Source organism: Thamnophis elegans, chromosome 14, assembly GCF_009769535.1.
Source record: "Thamnophis elegans isolate rThaEle1 chromosome 14, rThaEle1.pri, whole genome shotgun sequence".
NCBI classification, from domain to species: Eukaryota; Metazoa; Chordata; class Lepidosauria; order Squamata; family Colubridae; genus Thamnophis; species Thamnophis elegans.
In genome coordinates this window covers 1,031,608-1,055,383 of record NC_045554.1, presented here as the reverse complement: position 1 = coordinate 1,055,383, position 23,776 = coordinate 1,031,608, and the positions used below count along the sequence as shown (strand labels likewise).

Genomic DNA, 23,776 nt, shown 5'->3' with positions numbered 1-23,776 from the left:
AAGGTCGACTCAGCCTTCCATCCTTCCGAGGTGGGTGAAATGAGGACCCAGACTGTGGGGGCAAGTTGCTGACTCAATTTGCTAAAAATTTGTAAACCGCTTAGAGAGGGCTCAAAGCCCTATGAAGCGGTATATAAGTCTAATAAATAAATAAATAAAATAAGTGAAAGCTGGAGTTTTGCTCAGCGACATTCAGGTGTTATTTGAGTTGGGGGAAACCTGTGTAATCAGGAAGGTGGAGAGAAGAAAGGGAGAAAAGAAGGGAGAAAGAAGAAGGAAAGGAGAAGGAAGAAGGAAGAGCCGAGGTGGCGCAGTGGTTAGAGTGCAGTACTGCAGGCCATTTCAGCTGACTGCTATCTGCAGTTCGGCTGTTCTAATCTCACCGGCTCAGGGTTGACTCAGCCTTCCATCCTTCCGAGGTGGGTAAAATGAGGACCCAGACTGTGGGGGCGATATGCTGACTCTGTAAACCGCTTAGAGAGGGCTGAAAACCCTATGAAGCGGTATATAAGTCTAACTGCTATTGCTATTGCTAAATGAAGAAGGAGGGAGAAGGAAAGAAGAAGGAAGAAAAGGAGGGAGAAAGAAGGAAAGGAAAGGAGAAGGAAGCAACGGAGGAGGAGGAGAAGAAGGAAAGAGAAGAAAGAAAAGGCAGAAAGGATGGAGAGGAGAAAGAAAAAGGAGAAGGAAGAAAAGAGGAGAAAGAAAGAAGGAATGGAAGGAAAAGGAGAAAAAGGAAGGAGGAGAAGGATGTTTATTAGTGACCATCCCAGGAACCAAAATGATCTTCAACAGGGACACCACCTTTTCAGGCAGGTCAAACAGAATCCCCGAGAAAGTCCACCTTTGAGGATCCTGCTGTGATCCCTTTCTGTAGCCCCTCGGGGGGATTCTGGAGGGTGGGACAGTGGGGAGGTGCGCAGGGGCAGATGGGGCGGGCAGAGTGATTTGTGCCTTTGCTGCTTCGGCAGGGTGGTGACCGTCGTCCTGGTGGCGGTGAGTGTGGTGTGGCTGCCCATCCTGCAGAGCTCCAACAGTGGCCAACTCTTCATCTACATCCAGTCGGTCACCAGCTACCTGGCCCCTCCCGTCACCGCCGTCTTCCTCCTGGCCGTGTTTTGGAAGAGAGCCAACGAGCAGGTGACTTCGGTGTGCGTGTGTGTGCGCGCCTTCAACAATGCCAAACCTCTGGCTGCCCCAACAACGCTCGGAGAGGCGAAACCAATCCATGCAGCAACTTGCACACCTGGCCAGTGTACAAAACCATTGGCCCCATTTCAGGAGAGCCTTGTGGTGTGTTGGGTGGTGGTTATAGGAAGCTACACTTGGAAAAGATGGTGGCCATGTTTGGCTCATCTGCATTCAGAGTGGAAGGTGCGGGAACCTCAATGAAGGACTCTTCCCATAGCCTTGTTTGGGGAATGCTGGCTGGGGAATTCTGGGAGCTGAAGTCCACAAGTCTTACCCTTAGTCTAGGCAGGGGGTGTCCAATTTTTGGGCAACTTTAAGACCTGTGGACTTCAACTCCCAGCGTCGCTGGCTGGGGAATTCTGGGAGTTGGAAGTCCACAGGTCTTAAAGTTGCCAAGGTTGGAGGCCCCTGATCTAGACGGTTTTCTTGTGCAGGGGGCCTTTTGGGGCCTGATGGTGGGGCTGGCCGTGGGGCTGAGCCGGATGGTCTTGGAGTTTGCCTACCCCGTCCCCCGCTGCGGCCTCCCGGACCATCGGCCTTCGCTGATGAGGGACCTGCATTACCTCCACCTGGCTCCCCTGCTGTGTCTCCTGACTGCAGTCATCGTGGTGGGCACCAGCTACCTGACGCCACCCCCGACTGAAGCCCAGGTGAGTAGAGGAAGGTGGGGAAGCAGAGCCCGTGTGGGGCAAGAAAACGGGGGGCATCCGTGGAGGTGCCCCGTGGATCCCGAGGGCCAAATCCCTTTCCAAACTGAGTTTCTTCTTTTTTATTTTTCCCTTTCAAATTCATTCATAGTTATACATTCTTATAATTGCTCTTTAACATTCGTCTGTTCAACATTAGACTTTATGATTATTTTTACACACACACACGCATATATAATACAGCTTGGGTCACTTTTTTTGCCACACTGTGCCTCCACCTTATTTTGCAACAACCTTACTCCTTCCATATCTCAACCTCCCTTCTCTGCCTTCTTCTTTCCTCCTCTCCTCCCTCCTTTCTTCTTCCCCTCTCTTTCCCCCTCTCCTACTCCTCCCTTCTCCTCCTTCTTACCCTCTCTCCTACTCTCAATTCCCCTCCCTCACTTCCTCTGCTTTACCCTTTCACTCTTCCTTTCCCTCCTCATCCTCCCTCCTTTCTGTCTCTGCTTATTTACTTCCTCTGATGGGTTCTCAGGGTGGCGTTTCAGCAATCCCAACTTTATATTTTCGTGCCAATAATTTTCTCTGCCAAACTGGGCTTTTGGGGGCCAGGAAGGGCTGAGTTAGTGGCAGAGCATTTGAGGGCAGAGGGGAGACTAGGAGGGGGGCTTGGAGAGGGAGAGGCGAGGTTGATCTGCAGGCTGGAGCCATGCCTGATGCTCCTCCGTCGGCTGACTCAGAGAAGGGCTTGGCTGTGTCCCTGGATGAGCTGAAGCCACAACTGAGAAGCCGCGTGGCAGGGGACGCTGAACTTCAGAGCCTCCGACCAGCCACGCCACGGCTGAGCACGATGGGTGAGCCGGCCCTGCATTCCTGCACTGGCGGGAGGGAGACAGGGCTGAAGCTGCCCCTCCCAACCGTCAGTCCGCGCCCCCCCCCCTTCCCCGCCTTCAAAACAGCCACCTCCCCCAACAAGGCAGCCTTTTGCAGAGAGACGTTCTGGGGAAGAGCCCCGTCCTGGAATCCCCTCTGGGTCCTCCCCTTGGGAACCCAACCAGCATGGTTTCCTGCACTGGGTCTGGGGGATTTTGTGCTCGACGACGGGAGAGGCAGCCTGGGCTTTGGGGAGGGGGAATAGAAGTCATTGGATGGGGCCGGCCATTGGCTGGAAACTGACCCCCTTCCCCCAAAACAGCCCTCTTCCTATTTCCCCAGGCGAAAGCCAGCCTGCAGGTTGGAAGGCAAAGGAAAGGAGAGGAGAGAAGAGGGGAAGGGAAGGAAGGGAGGGGAAAGGGGGGAGGAGAAGAAGGAAATGAACAAGGGCAGAGAGTGGGGGAAGGAAAAGGAGAGGAAGAGGGGAGGAAGGAAGGGAAGGGAGAGGAGAGGAAGTAAATGGATGAAGAAGGGCAGAGAGTGGGGGAAGGAAAAGGAGAGGAGAGGAAGAGGGGAGGAAGGAAGGGAAGGGAGAGGAGAGGAAGTAAATGGATGAAGAAGGGCAGAGAGAGGGGGAAGGAAAAGGAGAGGAGAGGAAGAGGGAAGGAAGGAAGGGAGAGGAGAGGAAGTAAACGGATGAAGAAGGGCAGAGAGAGGGGGAAGGAAAAGGAGAGGAAGAGGGAAGGAAGGGAAGGGAGAGGAGAGGAAGTAAATGGATGAAGAAGGGCAGAGAGAGGGGGAAGGAAAAGGAGAGGAGAGGAAGAGGGAAGGAAGGAAGGGAGAGGAGAGGAAGTAAACGGATGAAGAAGGGCAGAGAGAGGGGGAAGGAAAAGGAGAGGAAGAGGGAAGGAAGGAAGGGAAGGGAGAGGAGAGGAAGTAAACGGATGAAGAAGGGCAGAGAGAGGGGGAAGGAAAAGGAGAGGAAGAGGGGAGGAAGGAAGGGAAGGGAGAGGAGAGGAAGTAAATGCATGAAGAAGGGCAGAGAGAGAGAGGAAAGGAAGGGAAGGATCCATGTTTTATCAGCTGCCACAATTCTGTTTTTCTCTCTTGGAAACCGTTGCAGATAAAGGACGTGACCTGGTGGACTCGGCGGTCCCTGGAGGCGCCTTCACCTGCCCATCTCTCCAGCCCCTCGTCCCTGCCTGGCACGGAGAAAGAGGGTGGGTCTCTCTGGGGCAGGGGCCAAACTCCTTTTTGCATCCTAGAGTGGATGCCAAACCAGGCGGGTCTTCTCTGAGGATGAAGACCAAAAAAAGGGGGAGCAGTGGTGGACTGGAACTCCGCTTCCCAGGGACAGAAAGGGGGGGGCACCCAAAGGCCATCCATCCCCCCGCAGGGCTGAAGGAGGGGAAAGAGAGAGACAGAGGCACCTGCATGTGCCAGGCATGGCAGGGTAAGGAAATGGCTTGCAAACTCATGTTTCTCAGTCCACGGCGAGCAAGAGGCAAACCTCCGGATGGTTCTCCTTGGCATTCCTATTGCTCCTGCCCACGGAGGTTAGGTGGCCATTGTGTCTGGGGGAGGGAAAGCGCCATCTCTGGGCACCCTGATTTTTACCCGAGGTTTCTCCTCCTCTCCCTGCCAGCTGTCCCAGGAATCCTCCAGCCGGGCTCCTTCTGCATGGAGAGGGAGGCGGAAGGCGCTCCCAGGAAGGCTGGCCGGAGCGAGCAGAGGGCAGCCGGCTTCTGGTCCCAGGTCTGTTCTGCCAACGCCGTGATCCTCATCTGCGTCAACCTCTTTTTCTACGCCTACTTCGCTTGAAAGAGCTTGTTTGGGGTGGGGGTGGGGGGGGCAAGAAGGGTGAAACCGGGGGGTAAGGGGAGGGCTTGTGTTCCCAATGGACTGGAAAGCAGGGTTCGTGGGAGATTTTCTTTATTATTATTATTTTTGTTGTAAAAGGTTTTTATTTTCCATTTTTTCATTTTCATACACTCATATATATACTGTGCATTAGCCGGAGCCATACAACATTAAACAATAATCACAGCAATTCCTCTTGTCAACAATACCCCCCAAAAATAGAAACCCAATATACCTCTTCCACTATCTTTTCAAGAGGTTTCGGCCCTTGGCAAAGCGAAGGGAGGTGTGGAAAAAGGATCCGGAGGATTTAATTTTTTTAATTAAATTTTAAAAAAATTAAATTAAATTAAATCCGGAGGAGGGATCTAGAGGATTTCTCCAAAGGGGTTTCAATGGAAAACTTTATTTCCCAAAGAGAGATTATCCCTAGGAATAAAAGAAATGACTTGGGGGCAGGAGAGAGTTCTGAACAGCAAGGAGTTTGTAAGTCCTGCTTGCCAATTTCCCCTCTCGGGACTCAAAGGCTTTTCAAGTAGTGGCGGCACAGAAGGTAAAACCCAATAAACCACTTGGTGAAACGTGTCTCTCTGGCAGAGAACGGCAGCCTAGGAGGACAAGAGCTATTCTATTCTATTCTATTTTACTCTACTCTACTCTACTCTACTCTACTCTACTCTACTCTATTCTATTTATTGAATTTATAGGCCGCCCAATCCCCGAGGACTCCGGGCGGCTTACAGAAATAAGAAATATTAAGAAAAGATTAAAACAAATAAGACACAGCAGATTAAAAGAAACACAACATGCACCCAGCCTAAGCAGGGCTGGACCTCGGTCGAGAGGTCAACAGCCCCAGGCCTGCTGGAAAAGCCAGGTTTTGATAGCTTTACGAAAGGCCATGAGAGTGGGTAGGGTCCGGATCTCTGGGGGTAGCTCATTCCATAGGGCCGGAGCGGCAACAGAGAAGGCCCTACTCCGAGGCGTCGCCAGCCAGCATTGTCCAGCTGATGGCACCTGGAGAAGGCCCATCCTGTGCGATCTTATCGGTCTTAGGGAGGTGTGCGGCAGGAGACGGTCTCGAAGGTATCTGGGTCCTAAGCCATGTGGGGCTTTAAAGGTGATAACCAGCACCTTGAATCGTGTTCGGAGACCGATAGGAAGCCAGTGCAGCTCGCGGAGGATAGGTGTAGTGTGGGTGTACCTTGGTACACCCAGTATCACTCGTGCGGCTGCATTCTGGACTAATTGTAGTCTCCGGACACTTTTCAGGGGCAGCCCCATGTAGAGCTGCCGTCCCATCTCCTGGGAGGGGCCCCTGGTGTGGTCCGAGGGCCACGAAGAGGCTGTATCGGGGCCAGCCCCCACCAGGTGGAAAACAGCTTCCAGCCCTGCGCAGTCCTGATAAGCTTTGGAAGCACCTCTGCAGGGGGCTGAGCAAATGCTCAATTTAGGGCAGGCCTCATAAAGATTAGGAGGGGAGCAGGAGGTCAAGGAGGGGGACGGTGGACTTTCTGACCCGCCGGATGATCAGCGCTTTCCTTCCTTCCTCCTTGCACTTGGCGGCTGACCAAGGGGGCTGCGGAGCAGAGAGAGCTGGATTGGACAGCAAAACGCTGAGAAGAGAGTTAGAAAGAGAAAGCAACAGGAGGGGATTTCCCCATCTGCTTCCTGAGTCCACAGGTCCACTGTTGGGAATCCGCAGGATCACTTTTTGAGGATCTCCTCCAAGGTGTGAGATCAAAACTCAGGAGGACACCCGGGACATGTCTGAAGATTGGCAGAAAATATTCTGCGGCAGTCAAGAGGGGCTTCAAGACCAGGGCAACCGGGGGGGTGGGGAGGGGGCCGGCATCCAGAGAGCAGTGTTTCTCAGTCTTGGCCACTCTAAGACTCCAACTCCCAGAATTCCCCAGCCAGCATGCTCCGCAGGGTCTCTCTAGGAAGGCCCTCTCCACTGTAATTTTGCGGTCCACGCATCTTGTCAAGGGATGCTGGGAACTGTAGTTTTTCCCCCCTACAAAGGTGGGGCGGTAAGAATTGATACTGAATTTTCTCAACACCAGCACCATCAGATTTCTCACTGTAGCTCATTCCAGTGTGTCAATTCAGGGAAGGCTCCCAGCTCTTTGAAACCATCAGAGGGTGGAAAGGTAAACCTGGACCAGAAGGCAGTTTTGAACAAGGAGTGACCTTGATGGAAACTGGATTGCAGTTCTAGAAATACATTGTTTTATGAAGCAAAGTAGTTAGGATTCTCCAGAGGTTGGTTTGGGCTCCAGGTGGGTGACGGGGATCGGTCTGCAAAGTATTTCAACCTGCCATGAAGCCCGAAGGTTCCAGCTTCCGAATGGCCGTCCGGGTGTGCCAAGGGGCCTCTTTTAAGGTCGGAGTGTGAAAGTGGAAAGTTTGGCCTGGCTCTGCTTGAGGGCGAGTCAAAGCATCGGTTGACTTTGTGCAAGAGAAGAAAAGGTCCAGATGGGACGTCCGACCACTTCCGCCAGCCAGCTAGGTCACATGCGCAGGGGGAAAACGTAGTTCCGAGGAAAAAGGCCCGTCTTCACCCCCAGCTTCCCCCTCCACCAGTGGGGGTCAGAGCAGTCCAGAATCTTGAGGATGTCCCCTCGGCTGAAGCTCAGCTGCGAGGGGTTCTCGGCCAAGAAGTCAAACTGGGCTTGGACGAATGTTGGCTTCTTGGGCTGCGGGCAAAAAGGTGAAAAGACATGTGGGGGTCTTTTTTTTTTTTTTTTTAGAAATATCCTTTTTTTATTTTCCATTTTCATAACATATAATCACATGTATTACATAGCCAATATCCTATTGTATTAAGTAGTAATTACATCAGTTCCTCTTGTCAGAAAGATAAAAACCCATTATTAGCTCTTCTGCTCTCCATACACCTCTTTCTTCTGCCTCTCTCCTACCTCCTTTCTTCCCTCCATCATATTTTTCTACTCTACTTCCCCTTCCTTTCTCCTTCTCCTCTCTCTTCATTCCACTCCTCCTTATCCTCCTCATCTTCCCCCCTTACCCTCTCTCCTATCCCTCTCTTCCTCTCTTTCTTCTCTCCTCTTTCCCACTCTTCTACATCCTTTCTTCCCTCCATCATCCTTTTCTACTCTACTTCCCCTTCCTTTCTCCTTCTCCTCGCTCTTCATTCCACTCCTCCTTATCCTCCTCATCTTCCCCCCTTATCCTCTCTCCTATCCCCCTCTTCCTATCTTTCTTCTCTCCTCTGTTTCCCACTCTTCTACCTCCTTTCTTCCCTCCATCATCCTTTTCTACTCTACTTCCCCTTCCTTTCTCCTTCTCCTCTCTCTTCATTCCACTCCTCCTTATCCTTCTCATCTTCCCCCCTTACCCTCTCTCCTATCCCTCTCTTCCTATCTTTCTTCTCTCCTTTCCCACTCTTCCTCTCATTGGTGTATTTCCGTTTCTGAGCAAACTCCATTCTATGTTGATGGTATTTATGCTTCCATATCAATATACTTAACATATCTTAGTTTTAAAGAAAAGAGAAGACAGTATACATGTGCAATCATATTACATTAAAATCTAACATCCCTCGTCAAGCCTAATATTCATGCCTCCCTCCCTCCCCCCTCCCCCAACCCCTCCCCAGCCTTCCCAGAACCCGTACACGGTATAAATCTTTAACAAAAAACGTCTAAAATATATTGGAAAAAAGAATAGAAAATTCAGAAAATTGATAACATTTTTACATTGAACTTAACTCCTCCTTGGACATGTGGGGGTCTTATTAGCTATTCCCTCCTCCCCCCTTTTGTCCCAGCTCTGTGGTTGACATGGGGTGGGAGATGAGATGGTGGTTCTTTCTCAGAATGAGAGGATGGGGACCATTCAATGAGACAGAAGGACAGAAGGTTTGGGATGTCTTTGTCCACCTCATCTAAACGTGATTGTTAGACGCTCCCAAGGCAAGATGTTCTCCAAGGTCAACCTTGGCTAGGTGGACAGTGGCAGGAGATCAAGAGGGGCTTCAGAAGAAGCCATCTTCTAAATTAAGGAATGCAATTCCAAGTAGCCCTTGATGTAGCAAGCACTTGTTTAGCGGCTGCTCACGGTTAACAACAGGACGGGAAGAAAAGAAATGGGGAATCTGGGTGGTTCCTTACCTCCTCGGCTTCTACGTGGTCTCTCAGGAAGACCTGCCTCTTCTTATCGATGCTGGTGGTTCGGTAGAAGTCCACCAGTTCGTTGATGGAGTTGAACTTCTCCTCCCAGAGATGCCACTTGCCCTTTTTGTCCCGGAGGACCTTGAAGTGCAGGACTTGGTCTCCGTAGCTAGGAGAGAAGCAGAGGATGAAGTGTAGGGGTGGCGTGGGGAGTGGAGGAGAACGGGGTGCCTGGAGTACAGCTGGGCATTTTGGTGATGGATTGGGGCTTCTTCTATGGAGCAGAGGTTGACTTGATGGCCTCAATGACCCTCCAGGTTGATGGTTCTGGGAAATGATCTCATGGACCAGAGTCCTTCATGGAGGAAGAAGTAGGATGACCTTACTTATCACATGTCTACCGCACAGACCGGATAACAACGAAGTGTCCCCGGCCCGTGAGATTGGACAACCATTTGTCTGAAATGGTAAAGGATCTCCTGCTTGACCAGAAGGTTGGACTAGAAGATCTCCCAGGTCCCTTCCAACTCTTTTTTTTTTGAATTTTTATTTTTGTTACATAGACAACATAATCACATAACAATAGAAAAAGAAAGGCAGAGGGAAAAGAAAAAAAAAAAGAAAAGGAAAAAACACACACACACACACAAAAGAAAGACAAAGCCCATCATTAGAGCCAAGGTGGCGCAGTGGTTAAATGCAGCACTGCAGGCTGACTGCTAGATCAGCAGTTCAGCGGTTCAAATCTCACCGGCTCAAAGGTTGACTCAGCCTTCCATCCTTCCGAGGTGGGTGAAATGAGGACCCAGATTGTTGTTGGGGGCGATATGCTGACTCTGTAAACCGCTTAGAGAGGGCTGAAAGCCCTATGAAGCGGTATATAAGTCTAACTGCTATTGCTATTGCTAGAGTGCTGTACTGCAGCCACTTCAGCTGACTGTTATCTGCAGTTCAGCGGTTCTAATCTCACCGGCTCAGGGTTGACTCAGCCTTCCATCCTTCCGAGGTGGGTGAAATGAGGACCCGGACTGTGGGGGTGATATATGCTGACTCTGTAAACCGCTTAGAGGGGGCTGAAAGCCCTATGAAGCGGTATATAAGTCTACTGTTATTGCTATTATTATTATTGTTATCATCCCATGCAGTATGTCATTTGATTACAGGTGCTTTAACCTTTATCGTTCTTATACATTCGTTGTTTCATTTAATAGATTTTGGTTTCGTATCGTTTCTTACTCCCCTGCCTGTAGCAATCCATCCCTACTACGTTTCCCCCCATACACACACCCCGTATCTCTCTGTTATATATTTAATAGACACCACAATAACCTAGGGTTAAAAAAGAAAGAAAGGAAAAAGGGAAAAAACACACACACACACAAAAACCATCATCACATGCAGCATGTCGTTTGGCTACAAGTGTTTTAACATCTACATCTTCAAATAATATTTACCGTCTCAAATGTTTCATCTAATATAACTAAAGGCCTCATTTCCATTCTACAATATATATTCAGTTAACATTAGCATTATTTTTCCCCAGAAAGTATACTTATATTTATTGTTAACCTTGCATTTCATACCTTCAAACAGAGATCTTATTCCTTCATTGTTCAACAAAACATCGCTGCCTATATATACCAGTTTTCATTTGTTCCCCCATTAGAATTGCTTTATCAGGTCCCTTCCAACTCTTGTTATTCTGTCTTGCTAAGCAACTGAGATTCATGTTATCCATTTTGTGCCTATTTTTATCATTTTATTTAGAGTCTGTTTTCCGCAGGACGGACACAACTTGGCCCAAATGAGTGTTTCGGCCTCTCGGCGGGAACCTCACGCAAGCTCTCCCAGCTGAGGCTCCCCGGCCTCCTGTCCTGATGACTCGGTTTCCTTTTAAGCCAAGAAAAGGAAGGAATGGGAGCATTTGCCTGCAGGCTGACTTTTGTAGCTCCTGCTAATCCCCCCGGCCTTGACTCACAAAAAGCACAATCTCCGTGGTGGGCAAGAACCTGCTTACCGACCTTCGCCTGTTCTCAGTAGGAGAGGTGAGGTGGACGGCCAGGTGGCGTTGGTAACCCTCAGTGTTGTGTTTGCAGATATGACCGCAAAATGCCTTATTTCTAGCTAGGAAACGGCTGCGTTTGGTCTCCTTGGGGCAAAATATCAGTTGACTGACCCGAAAAACCTCTGGAGGTGGTGGAGAACTGGTGTCTTTGATGGGGGTCTCCTACGTTGCGAGGATTCAACCCAGTATTTTCCAACGGTGGCAACTTTAAGTGGGAGAGGGCCTTTAATGCCCAGGATGCCACACCAAACCCTACAGGCTGCAGAAAACCTGGGAGTTGAAGTCCAGCCCTCTTAAAGTTGCCCCCTTTGGAAAATACTGAGTTGAACTCTGTGCAGTTCTGCACATCTGCTTCTGAGTGCTCAGAGAAGCCCCAACCCCCCTTCCAACCTCTAAAAGAAACTTTCATTCTGTTTGTTTAGCTTCCCAGCTGGGCTGCCCCCCTCCCCCCCGCCGCTGGCCAGTTGCCTTTTCTATAGAGTCCCATCCTTCGCAATCCCAGCGCTTGGGTTCAGCCATAATTACACCCTGTTCTCATCAACTCCGCCTTAGAAGCTTTCGGCTGCTGAAATAGGAGAGATGCAGAGCAGATCTAAACAAACAGGCGACGGGAAACGGCTCGGCTTTCACAGCTCCTGTGTCAAGTGACAACTTGCATCTGCAAAGTCGCAGAATAAACCTCTGAGCGGTGTTTTGATTCATGCAATAGGCCAGGAAGCCCATTTCTGGGCTCTGGAAGCCTATGCCTGAAGGGCTCACCTTCCTGAGAGCAGGAAGTGTATTGAGCCTTAAGCAGGTGAAGCACATGCTCAGGGCACCAGGTCCAAAGGGGGCACCCCAAAGTTGAGAAAGAAAGAAAAAACCCAATGAAGATTTGTACAAAGGGAGGGGGGACCCCAAGACTTGTCAGTGCTCAGGGCACCAGGGATCCCCAATCCGCCACTGCCTGGGAGAGAGAAGGAGAGAACCACCTGGAGATGGTTGGAGGGAGGGATGGGCCCTGCTAGTGGTGGGGGGGGAAGGGAGCAATTCAGAAAGCTTTGGGGGACTGCTTGGAAGAAGAACCCCACCGTAAGGGAAGAAAAATTGAAATCTTGAGTTGAAAACTGCCCAGACGGGATAGAAATTCGATGCAGGGATGGATTTCCTTGCAAGAGCCGAGGTGGCGCAGTGGTTAGGGTGCAGTACTGCAGGCCACTTCAGCTGACTGTTATCTGCAGTTCAGCGGTTCTAATCTCACCGGCTCAAGGTTGACTCAGCCTTCCATCCTTCCGAGGTGGGTGAAATGAGGACCCGGATTGTTGTTGGGGGCGATATGCTGACTCTGTAAACCGCTTAGAGAGGGCTGAAAGCCCTATGAAGCGGTATATAAGTCTAACTGCTATTGCTATTGCTAGAGTGCTGTACTGCAGCCACTTCAACTGACTGTTATCTGCAGTTCGGCTGTTCAAATCTCACCGGCTCAGGGTTGACTCAGCCTTCCATCCTTCCGAGGTGGGTAAAATGAGGACCCAGACTGTGGGGGCAATATGCTGACTCTGTAAACCGCTTAGAGAGGGCTGAAAGCCCTATGAAGCGGTAGATAAGTCGAACTGCTATTGCTATTGCTATTTCTTCAAGATGGGTTTGGGTCAACCTCAAGAGGAGGGAAGCCCACCTCCCTTCGTTTGGACACTTGGGAAGGGGGTGCAGCTCTCTTTCAGGCAGAAAATTCCTTATTCCACCCTGAACATGTTGGTTAAAGAGATCCTAAATTGCAACAGCTGGGAAAAAGCCTTCTCAGATTTTGGAGACCCACCATGTGGAGGAAGACTCAACCGGGACTCCAGAAGAGGCCACTTTGCCAGTCATCCCTCATAGAGCCGAGGTGGCACAGTGGTTAAATGCAGCACTGCAGGCTACTTCAGCTGACTGCAGTTCTGCAGTTCGGCTGTTCAAATCTCACTGGCTCAGGGTTGACTCAGCCTTCCATCCTTCCGAGGTGGGTAAAATGAGGACCCGGATTGGTGTTGGGGGCAATATGCTGACTCTGTAAACCGCTTAGAGAGGGCTGAAAGCCCTATGAAGCGGTATATAAGTCTAACTGCTATTGCTATTGCTATCAATCTCCTCAACCCACAGCTCTCCTGACATTTTGGGGACGTAGCCCCCCTAATTCTCAACCCTGCTGGCAACAGGGAAACCAGAGTATTGGGCAGGAGAAGGAATCTTACTCGGAAAGATCCCTTTCTGGATCACGGGGCAGAAGATCAACCGTGTAAAGCTGCTTCCTGCCCTTGGTCGTCCTTCCGAAGCCACCGGCCTATTTTCTGCTGAGCCAGGAGTGGGCTGCAGAGGTGTCCTTTCTACGCCTTCCTAGCCCTGCCGATCAAAACCTCAGCCCCTAAACTGGCGGAAATGATAAAGTTAGATAGCAACCACATCTTAACTTTGGCGGAGAACTCAACGCAAGTTTAAGCCCGGTGGTTTTCCAAGTCGGGAGGATAGGATGCCTGTTGATATCTCTTGGAAAGAGGCCCCAGGATGGAGCCACACAAGAATGCAAAAGTTGGCCTGACTCTGCAGGTTCTGGAGCACCTTTGGTAAAACCGGTCTGTTCCCGGTCTGGTTCTAAGCAGGGGAGGAGACCTCAGGATTGGAAGAGGATCTACTTTGCCCCCTTTTTCCTAGAAGGGCAGGTCCGTCTCCTCTTCTGGAACTGGGCAGAGTCAAGAAGGCTGGAAGGTGATGAGATCTCAGCACATCGAAGTGTTTTGGATCCCGGGACTGGATTTTGACAGCCCTTCGGCCTCGCAGATCCACCCAGGGTGACTCTGCCCATTGTGGCTGTATGATTGAGGGCACAAAGGAAGCGTCTTTTCACTGCTGTCTCTGGAAACGCAACTCCCTTGTTGATGTAGGAGGAATCATCGCAGCCTCTTCCACAAGCCCAGCTCTGCTTTCTTCCCCTCCCTCTGAACAGGAGGCACAAGGGCAGGTAAGGCACCTGAGCCTCTCACCTGGGGCCTTTCGGAAGCACACCTAGGAACTTGGAAAGGGGGTCAGGGACGGAGACCCCCTCCAGCTCAGAGCCCTGGTCCCCGGACACCAGGAGAGGCTTGCTGGACGCTTCCCATAGCAATAGCAATAGCAGTTAGACTTATATACCGCTTCATAGGGCTTTCAGCCCTCTCTAAGCGGTTTACAGAGTCAGCATATCGCCCCCAACAACAATCCGGGTCCTCATTTTACCCACCTCGGAAGGATGGAAGGCTGAGTCAACCCTGAGCCGGTGAGATTTGAACAGCCAAACTGCAGAACTGCAGTCAGCTGAAGTAGCCTGCAGTACTGCACTCTAACCACTGTGCCATCTCGGCTCAATGACTTTGCACATCTAGCTCAGCTGGAAATCTTGGCTTGCGAAACCCCTGGGCCAGTTTGTCAATAAGCGAAGCCGGATTTGCTTAAGGACTGCATCATTCCCTTAATAACCCCCAGTGATCTGCATAATGGCAAAAAAAACATCGCAAAATTGGGCACGATTCATTTAACCGCTTAGCAACGGAAATTCTGGTTCCCAACTATGGTCATAAGTCCAGGACTCTTTGAATTTAGGTCAGGGGTCTCTAACCTTGGCAAGTTTATGACTTGTGGACTTCATCTCCCAGAATTCCCCAGCCAGCAAAACAAAGAATTCCCCAGCTTTGCTTTGCTGGCTGGGGAATTCTGGGAGTTGAAGTCCACAAGTCTTCAAGTCGCCAAGTTTGGAGGCCCCTGATTTAAATCCTGAAACTGGGTGGTGCCCCCCCCCCACTCCAATAAGCAGCATGGAAGACTAAAAGCAAAGTGGGAAATCTTGGCATTGTGGCCTCGGTGCCTCCAGAGAATGCCGGCTAGGGGAGGGGAGTTTGGGAGGGGGAGGGCTGATCGAGGTCCTTCAAGAATGTGCAACTCGGCGATGAGTACAAGGTGAAGGAGCCATTTCTCTGGCCTGATGTGCCTGGTCGGTTCGTCGTCCGGGGGAGAAGGGAGAGCAGAAGGGAGGCCTCTGCTGTGTTGGGAAGGGGGGCAGAAATGCCAGGCTAAATCCTACAGGTGCCCAAGTGGCAGAATGGGCTCCAGGCGCCTCTGAGAATTGGGCTCACGGAGAGCAGAACCACACCCTGGTAAATACAGGAGAGGTCAGTCCTGTCATGCTTAACGGATAGCTTTGGGGCTTGTTGCTACAAGTTTCTAGTTCCTTGGAAGTAGAGGAGGTGCTGTGAAGTCTCTTCTCGGTCACATTTCAACAGGGCAAAGAGAAAGGAAGAAAATGCCCGGATTTGTCTTTGAATACAAAATGAGTCGAGATGAGGAAAAGGTGCCAGTCATATTCCCCCCCCCCACCAGGGTTTCTCTCCCTAATAAGTTGCCCTTGACACAGAAAATGTGCTGGGTGGTTGGCATGCCAGGCTCTGCGCATCCGTCTGAACATGCAAGTGGAGGGTGTCCTCTCGCCACCCTCCCTCCCGGGCATCTCCTTCAGCACTTTGTTTGGAAAGTGGCATCGCTGCCTGCCTGTTTTGTGCCAAGATGGTCGTGGCAGGCATGGGAGGGACCGAGGAACGGCTGAGAGCCCCTCCAGATGTGCACGGATGGGGTGGGTGGCCTTCCCCAACTTGTCACCCCCCCAGATGGGCTGCAGAACAATGGGACGGGAGGAGAAAGACGCCGGGTGACCCCAAGCAGCTTAGACCAGCCTTTCTAACTTTGGTGGCTTTAAGACGGGTGGGCTTCGACTCCCAGAAGTCCCCAGCCATTGAAGACGGGGGGATAGGCAAAATTATCTGCTGTTGAATAGAATAGTGTAGGACAGTGGTTCCCAAACTTGGCAACTTTAAGACTTGTGGATTTCAACTCTCAGAATTCTGGGAGTTGAAGTCCACAAGTCTTAAAGTTGCCAATTTTGGGAACCACTGGTGTAGGATAACAGAGATGGAAGGGGCCATGGAGGTCTTCTAGTCCAATCCCCTGCCTAGGCAGGAAGCCCTACATCACTTCAGACAAAGGGTTATCCAACATCTTCTTAAAAACTTCCAGTGTTGGGGCATTCACAACTTCTGGAGGCAAGTTGTTCCACTGATTAATTGTTCTCACTATCAGGAAATTCCTCCTCAGTTCCAAGTTGCTTCTCTCCTTGATTAGTTTCCACCCATTGCTCCTTGTCCTACCGCTTTAAAGGATAGCTTGACTCCCTCTTCTTTGGGGCAGCCCCTGAGATATTGGAAGGCTGCTATCCTCTCTCCCCTAGTCCTTCTTCTCATCAAACTAGCCATGCCCAGTTCCTGCAACCGTTCTTCATGTGTTTTAGCCAATTAAGTTTACTGTAGAAGTGGAAATAGGCTTTGCACTGCACTGCTTTCCACTGGTAGGACTCCTCAGTTATTTATTTTAATTGCTCGCTCATTTCCCAGAGCTGGGAAATGGGCTCCTTCCACCCGCCCTGAGCAGGATATTTTTCCCTGGAAAAGTTTCTTGGGCTCTTTCCATGTCAGCCGAGAGCGCCCTCTGGTGCTCCGAGCTGCAGCCGACGGCAACAGTTGTCCAAAGCCGGAGTGTCCTCAGGGTTCCCTTGACGGCCCTTGGGGGGCCTTCCAACACGGGTGTGTGCCCACATCAGCAGAAGGACCCCCCCCCTCACCTCCCCCCAGCAACCAGGCACTTACTTCACAGAGATGGAGAAATCTCCCGGGCTGCTCTCGCTCTGCCGGATGAGAAACGCGCCCCGGAACCGTCGTTTGAGGAGGGCCTTTTCGGCACCTTGCCTGGAGATTTTGCCACAATACCACCTGGAGGGTCAGAGGCAAGGGGGGAGGGGGTTAGTGGGGGAAGCAGCAGGTCGAGGTTCCCGTCTTATAAAACGCCACAGCCACCGGGGTTGCAAAGAAAGTTTCAGTTCCGCTTGCAGCTTCAGAGCGCCTGGGCGCCCACGAAGGCAGCCCGCTCTGGCCTGTCACTCTTGGTTTGTTTTTTGCTCCGTGAGCTGCTCTTTCGACGAGAACTGGGACTAAACTCTCTTTGTTACAGGGCCCACCGCATTCGAAAGAGGACGGAAACACACTTCGTGCCTAAGCCTGCAAAAGTTGCTCGTAGTCGGGGTTCACATGACCGCTCCCTAGGGACGACCGCTGGACAGCTGAGTCTAGATGGGGAGAATAGCACCGTGTCCCAAAAGGGGAATTAATGGGGATCCACGGTGTGGCAAGAGATCCTGGTCAGAGATCAGGCAGCCTCTTAATCAATGCTCTCTGAGCCGGAAAGGGACCCAACCCAGGGGTGAAATCCAGCAGGTTCTGGAGAACCGGTAGCGGAAATTTTGAGTAGTTCAGAGAACTGGGAAATGCCATCTCTGGCTGGCCGCGCCCCATCTATTCTCTGCCTCCCGAGTCCCAGCTGATCAGGAGGGAATGGGGATTTTGCAGTATTCTTCCCCTGCCACGCCCACCAAGCCACGCCCACCAAGCCACGCCCACAGAACTGGTAGTAAAAAAAAATTGCATTGTACCACTGACCCAACCTCAGTCAGGGGCAAATCTAGCATCGTCATCATCTATTCACAGGATAGCAGTCTTCCAATATTGGAGAGGGGCTGCTACGAAGAAGAGGGAGGGGGTCCGCCTCTTCTTCAAAACCCCTGAAGGCAGGATAAGAAGAAACGGATGGAAACTAATCAAGGAGAGAAGCAACCTAGAACCCCGATGGAGAATCTATGGCATGAGCACCAGAGGTGGCACGCAAAGCCCTCTCTGTGGGTTCGCGTGCCGTCGCCCCAGCTCAGCCAGCTGGTTGTTGGGTTTTTGAGGGGCACATGTGTGCCAGCCAGCTGGTGGTTGGGTTTACAGCACTCTGGCCTTCCAGTTTGGGTTCTCTGTGCCTAAAAGATTGGCCATCCCTGGCCTAGAACTCGGGAGAAATTTCCTGCCAGCGAGAACAGGGAATCAGTGGAACAAGAAGTTGCCTCCAGAATTCGATTTCGATTTTGATTTTAATAGATTTGTATGCCGCCCAATCCCGAAGGACTCCGGGCGGCTTACATAAAAACAGTTAGAAATATTTAAAAAGATTATAATATAAGACAGAAACAAATTCACAGAAGTTGTGAATGCTCCAACACTGGATGTTTTTAAGAAGAGTCTGGACAGCCATTTGTCCGAAATGGTCTAGGGCAGGGCTGTTCATGGAAACTTTAAGACTTGTGGACTTCAACTCCCAGAATCCCCCATCCAGCCAGGGTCTTCTGCTTGAGAAGAGGGTGGGGGGGTTGGACTAGGAGAACTCCAAGGTCAATCTTCCATCTCTGTTGTTCTCTTATTCCTTCTCTCTCTCCTGTTTCACAAGGCAAATGCATGGCTGAAGCTCATCTTGGTTTCCCTTCCCACAAACCCCCATTTGAATATTGAAATGGGGGGTTGGGTGAGGAGAGAAATGTCCACCACAGCCCTGGGATCATCCTATCTGATCTTTGGGTTGTTCTTGCAATTGTCCATCTATCTTGCAAAGGGTTGGGGGCTTCGGGCTTCGTGTGGGGCCAACTGTGACCCAGAAACTGCATTAAATAGCAATAGCAATAGCAGTTAGACTTATATACCGCTTCATAGGCCTCTCAGCCATCTCTAAGCGGTTTACAGAGTCAGCATATCGCCCCCAACAACAATCTGGGTCCTCATTTCACCCACCTCGGAAGGATGGAAGGCTGAGTCAACCCTGAGCCGGTGAGATTTGAACAGCCGAACTTCAGAGAACAGTCAGCTGAAGTGGCCTGCAGTGCTGCACCCTAACCACTGCGCCACCTCGGCTCATAAAGACTTCTGGCATTATTGATCTGGATGGGCTGAAACCAACAAAATCATGGGTGCTCCGTCATGGGAGGTGAGGCTGGACGGGACCTTGTCTAAGATTGTATAGGTTCTCCTGCAGAGGGCTGGACTAGAAGACCTCCAAGGTCCCTTCTAGCTTCTATTCTGATTCAGAAATGTAGACACAGATGGGCAAAGTGTGGTTGAAGGAATGCTGGCTTATTTTCTCCCCCTTGCTTCAAACCGAAGAGGCCAGGTCCCTGCTAGGATTGAACTAACTGAGGACAAGTCAAGAAGAGCCAGAACGTTTCTGCTATTTCCTCTCTCTTGGCCGAGTGGGAAGGAAAAGGCTACTCACGGATGAGGCTTCATTTTGATGTAGTTTTTGGGGACGAATCCTTCCAGCCCCAGAAGCTCCGCTTTGTACCAGTTCTGGTCCTCCTCCATGTTCAGAATCTGTGGACTCAAAAGGAGGGATAAGCAAACATTGGGCTGGAGCTGGGGGGGGGGGGGGGGAGAACAACAGAAGGCTGCCGGGGGGGGGGGGGGCTGTCAGGTAGACCCCATCTTGGCATGGAGGAAGCCCAGGGGAATTTTTAAAGTTCAAGGATAGATTATTTTCCCGAAGCTCAGAAGCCCAAGGATGCAGTCAAAGTGGCTCTGCTTATTTGAGGTTCTAGGCACACTTTTTAGAAACAGAGAAGGCTCTGTAGAAAAGGAGGATTAATAATGCTTTTTTTACGTTTGGGAATTTAAGCAAGATGGATCAGAACTATATCCTCTCTCTCTCTCTCTCTCTTCCTGTCTGTCCCTCTGTCTGTCTCTCTTTCTCTTCCCTCTATTTCTCTCTATAATCTGTCTGTCTGTCTGTCTGTCTATCTACCATCCATCCATCTCATCTCTCTTTCTCCTAATCTAATCTATCATCTCTAATATCTATCTATCATCTATCTATCATCTATCTATCATCTATCTATCTATCTATCTATCTATCTATCTATCTATCATCTATCTATCATCTATCTATATAATCTATCGTCTATTTTCTATCTATCTATCTATCTATCTATCTATCTATCTATCCTCTATCATCTATCTCTAATATCTATCTATCTATCTATCTATCTATCTATCTATCTATCTATCTATCATCTATATAATCTATCGTCTATTTTATATCTATCTATCTATCTATCTATCTATCTATCTATCTATCTATCTATCTATCATCTATATAATCTATCGTCTATTTTATATCTATCTATCTATCTATCTATCTATCTATCTATCTATCTATCTATCTATCTATCCTCTATCTCTAATATCTATCTATCTATCTATCTATCTATCTATCTATCTATCTATCTATCTATCTATCTATCTATCTACCATCCATCCATCCATCCATCCATCCATCTTCCCTTTTTTTCTCTATATTTACCCATCTATCAAAACCCCTCTCATCATCATCATCATCATCATCAACATCATCATCATCATCATCATCTCTCTCTCTCTCTCTCTCTCCCCCCTCTCTCTTTCTCATATCTCTCATCTCTAAACCTGCTTCAGAGGGCTGATTTTGCTCAGCTGTCCAACTGGATCTGATTTTTGTGCATTTCAGAACAAATGCAGCGGAGGTTTCATCTGCCAACAGCCCTGACCCCCCTCCGCCCCCAGTTACCTTCAGCGTGTCTCCCTTCTTAAAGGCTAATTCATCCTTCTCGGACGCCTGGAAGTTGTACAAGGCAAGGGCCTCCATGCTGGGCCTGGTCCTTCTCGGGCCCACAGTGAGACCTCGAAGGCGCCCCTTCCCCAGCCCAGCTGGCCCAACTTCCTTGTCCAGCTAAGGCCCGTTCGAAAAATCCGGCCAGAAGTTTCTTTTGAGAAGTTCTAGGCTGAGTTTCCTCCCGTCTCCCGTGCACAAGAGTTTTGCTTCCAGCCACAGGTCAGGAGGTAGTTTGGGGCCAGAAAAAGAAAAAGGGGAAAAAAAATCTGTGCGTAAAAATGAGACCGGAAATAGATTTGAATATGTTGGCCCGGGGGAGGGGGGGGCATGCAAGTGTGTGAGGAACAGAGGCTGCACCTGCAGAAAGCAGGCTCACCGAGGGGAATTCCTCCCCCCCTCCCAGGAGGCTTCAGCACAAGGCTCCTGCCCCCTGCACCGCTCGCACTCAAGGCAGGCGCGCGTCTGCTCGAACCCATCACCAGCTTCTAAAAAGCGAAAACAACTTGTGTTTTTTTTTCCCCTGGCCAAAGCCACAAACCCAAGCGAGCCTCTTTCCCCCTCGGCTGGCTCCTGTGGCTTCTCTAGGGGAAACACACACACACACACGCATATTGGTTGAGTTTGTGTAGTGGATGCGAAAGGCGAGCCCCGGAAGATTCAGTTCTTATTTTTTCTGTCCCCAAACCAGATTTTCCCCACTGTCTTGCCAGTGGATCTGCAGGGAGATTATTCCACCCTCTGGTCAGGAGGCTGTGGGGGTGTGTGTGTCAGTGGCCCTGCTGTGCCCCAATCCTGCCAGTTGCCCGAACATCTGCACAAATCCTTCTCAAATGCCTCATTTGGCCACTAGGTGGCGAGAGGGCCTTGGACAATCTTCTGACTACCAAGATGCTTGATGTGATCAATCAATCAATTGGAGTAGAGCTGGAAGGGACCTTGGAGGTCTTCTAGTCCAACCCCCTGCTCAAGCAGGACACTCTACACCACTTCAGACAGGTGGTTGCTGAGTCTTCTCTTAAAAACCTCCAGCGATGGAGCCTTCACAACTTCTGGAGGCCAGTCGTTCCACTGGTTAATTGCTCTTGCTGATAGGAAGCTTCTCCTTCATTCCAGATGGCCCCTCTCCATGTTTAGTTTCCATCTGTTGTTTCTGGTCTTGCCTTCTGGAGCGTTCTGGTGCACACAGAGTTAGCGTTTTTTAGAGTTAGAGTTTAGAGTTTATTCAATTTGTAGGCCGCCCTATTCCCCGAAGGGACTCAGGGCGGCTGAACAAAAGCCAAGGGAGGGGAAATTACAAAAAGTGAGACAAAAACAATCAGACAATACGAACAATTTAAAAGCACAACAGACACAGCAAATTCGAGTAGGGGGTGGGGGAACTCAACCCCAGGTTTGCTGGGACAGCCAGGTCTTCACGGCCATCCGGAAGGCCCGAAGGGTGGAGAGGGTCCGGATCTCCACGGGGAGCTCGTTCCAAAGGGCCGGAGCAGCCACAGAGAAGGCCCTCCTCCTCCGAGTAGTCGCCAGCCGACATTGGCCGGCAGATGGAATACGGAGGAGGCCTAATCTGTGGGATCGAATGGGTCTGTGGGAGGTAATCGGCAGAAGGCGGTCTCTCAAGTACCCAGGTCCAATACAGGCTACAAGACGCTAAAAGCCCCCATCTGTCACTCCCTTGACAGAACAGGAGTGGGTCCAGAGAGACGGACAGAGAGAGAGAGAGAGAGACAGACAGACACAGAGAGATAATGTTTCCTGGCTGACCTCATTTCAAAGGCTACAGGATGTGGATGAAGCAAACAGCCCCTGATTTCTCCCTGGGGCATCCACAGCATGAGTGACACCCACAGCTTTGCTCTGTCACCAGCCTTTTAAATGGGTTTGGGTCGGGTTATTGAGCGCAAAGGCAGCTGTCTAGGCAGATGTGCGTGGGGCACACCCAGTCCCTTGGGTCTCCTTGTGCACAGCTGGGGGAGGGGAGCTGCGTCTGTGTTGCTCTGGCCTTTTGTTCTCTCCTGGCTGGGCAGCATGGGGCACAGGGTTCTGGGTGGATGCGAAAGGTGAAGGCGCTTTGCCAGGCCACATGGGGCTGGTGTCCCTTAGCATCCCATGGGTGCCCCCTTGGCCTCCCGTTTGGCAAATGCCAGGACCACGGAGGGATGCGGCTCAGAATAAATGTTCTTGATCTCCCTTAAGCCTTTTGGCTCCCTCTGAGCAGGCTGGTGAGTTTCCTGGTTCTTCCCCTGCCTGGAGAAATGAGATTCCCAGGCTGGCGGTGCTCACCGCACTCTTAAGCCGGTGGCTGAATTAACCCCTGGTCTGGGCTCCCGAGAGGCTCGCTTTTTAACGGTGGCTGGTTACTTATTTGAGAATATATCTGCAAACTGCCCCCTCCCACTGCATTCTGGGCAGCGCAGGGCAGGCGCAGCACCGTCAAAGTACCCAGCTGACTGACTCCGAGTGCTGGCCGATGCCCATCAAGCTTAGCATGCTGTGGAAAGGCACCCGCTGTTCTTTTCTCCTCCCTTCTCGCCCGTCTCGTGTGAAGGCAGCTGGTGGGTGGGTGGCAGGATCTGCAGCCTGGCGTTCCAGTTCCAAAGGAAAACCAGGAACGAACCAGGGGATGGAGGGCCAAGAATCTGCGCGAGAGGCGGAGAAAAGGATCCACGGGCATATTTTTACTTCGCACGGGCTTTTATTGGCTCTGTGCAAGCCCTTCTTTTGCCCTGGACAACGGCCCTGCGAGGCAGGCTGAGCTGAAAGAGGGTTGGCTGGCTCAAAGTCTGCAGGGTGTTGCGTGGCTAAGAGTTAACCAGAATCTCCATCAGTCCAAGATCTTAACCAAAGCACCCACGGGTCTCTCTCTTTCCCCCAAAACTATTTATTACTTCTCTTTAGGTATTTAGGATTGGGGTTTTTTTGGACTGGTGAGTGACAGCTCCAGCAACAGCCCCACCCTTGGGACAGGCAGGGCCGAGATTCCGGTTCTGAAGGCTGCTTTTCGTCAGTTCCCACCGATGCCTTGCAGAGTTACCAAAAGCTTCCTTGGCTGCCATCAGGAAGCCATCCTCTGTAGTCATGCTATTTTTTAAAAAAATTATTTTTCACGGCTTCCTTTCCTTTTCCTGATCTCTGGTGGAAACAGCCTGTTTGGCTGAGCACCATCAGAGAAACATGACCCCAACGGTGTGAAGAGACGTAGAAATAGGGGAGAGGAAGTGGGAGAATTGAATTGAATTTATTATATTTCTATGCCACCCTTTTCCCCTAAGGCAGTGTTTTTCAACCACTGTGCCGCGGCACACTAGTGTGCCGTGACATAGTGTAAGGTGTGCCGTGGGAAAAACACTTTATATATAGTCAATATAGGCACAGAGTTACATTTTTTTAACATTTTGTAATGGTGGTGTGCCTCGTGATTTTTTTCATGAAAAAAGTGTTCCTTTGCACAAAAAAGGTTG

At 50.5% G+C, this 23,776-nt stretch overlaps 1 protein-coding gene across 1 annotated transcript; it reads right to left on the bottom strand.

Moving 5' to 3' along the window:
- Positions 1 to 5,798: 5,798 nt before the first annotated feature.
- On the bottom strand, positions 5,799 to 20,523 carry GRAP (GRB2 related adaptor protein). The gene is made up of 5 exons (XM_032230852.1): positions 20,271 to 20,523; positions 18,945 to 19,042; positions 16,457 to 16,579; positions 8,708 to 8,876; positions 5,799 to 7,270 (listed from the first exon to the last, which is right to left on the bottom strand). Exons 1-5 carry the CDS (start codon positions 20,346 to 20,348, stop codon positions 7,085 to 7,087), a joined length of 654 nt encoding a protein of 217 aa, XP_032086743.1. The 5' UTR covers positions 20,349 to 20,523; the 3' UTR covers positions 5,799 to 7,084.
- Between the last annotated feature and the right edge of the window lie 3,253 nt (positions 20,524 to 23,776).

What these genes read in the sequence shown, in the direction of transcription:
- GRAP (XM_032230852.1), bottom strand. Translation starts at nt 20,348, where the DNA reads ATGGAGGCCCTTGCCTTGTACAACTTCCAGGCGTCCGAGAAGGATGAA. An exon ending in ATCAAAATGAAGCCTCATCC is followed by an intron (nt 16,580 to 18,944) that starts GTGAGTAGCCTT and finishes CTGACCCTCCAG; the next exon opens with GTGGTATTGTGGCAAAATCT. An exon ending in GATTTCTCCATCTCTGTGAA is followed by an intron (nt 8,877 to 16,456) that starts GTAAGTGCCTGG and finishes CTTCTCTCCTAG; the next exon opens with CTACGGAGACCAAGTCCTGC.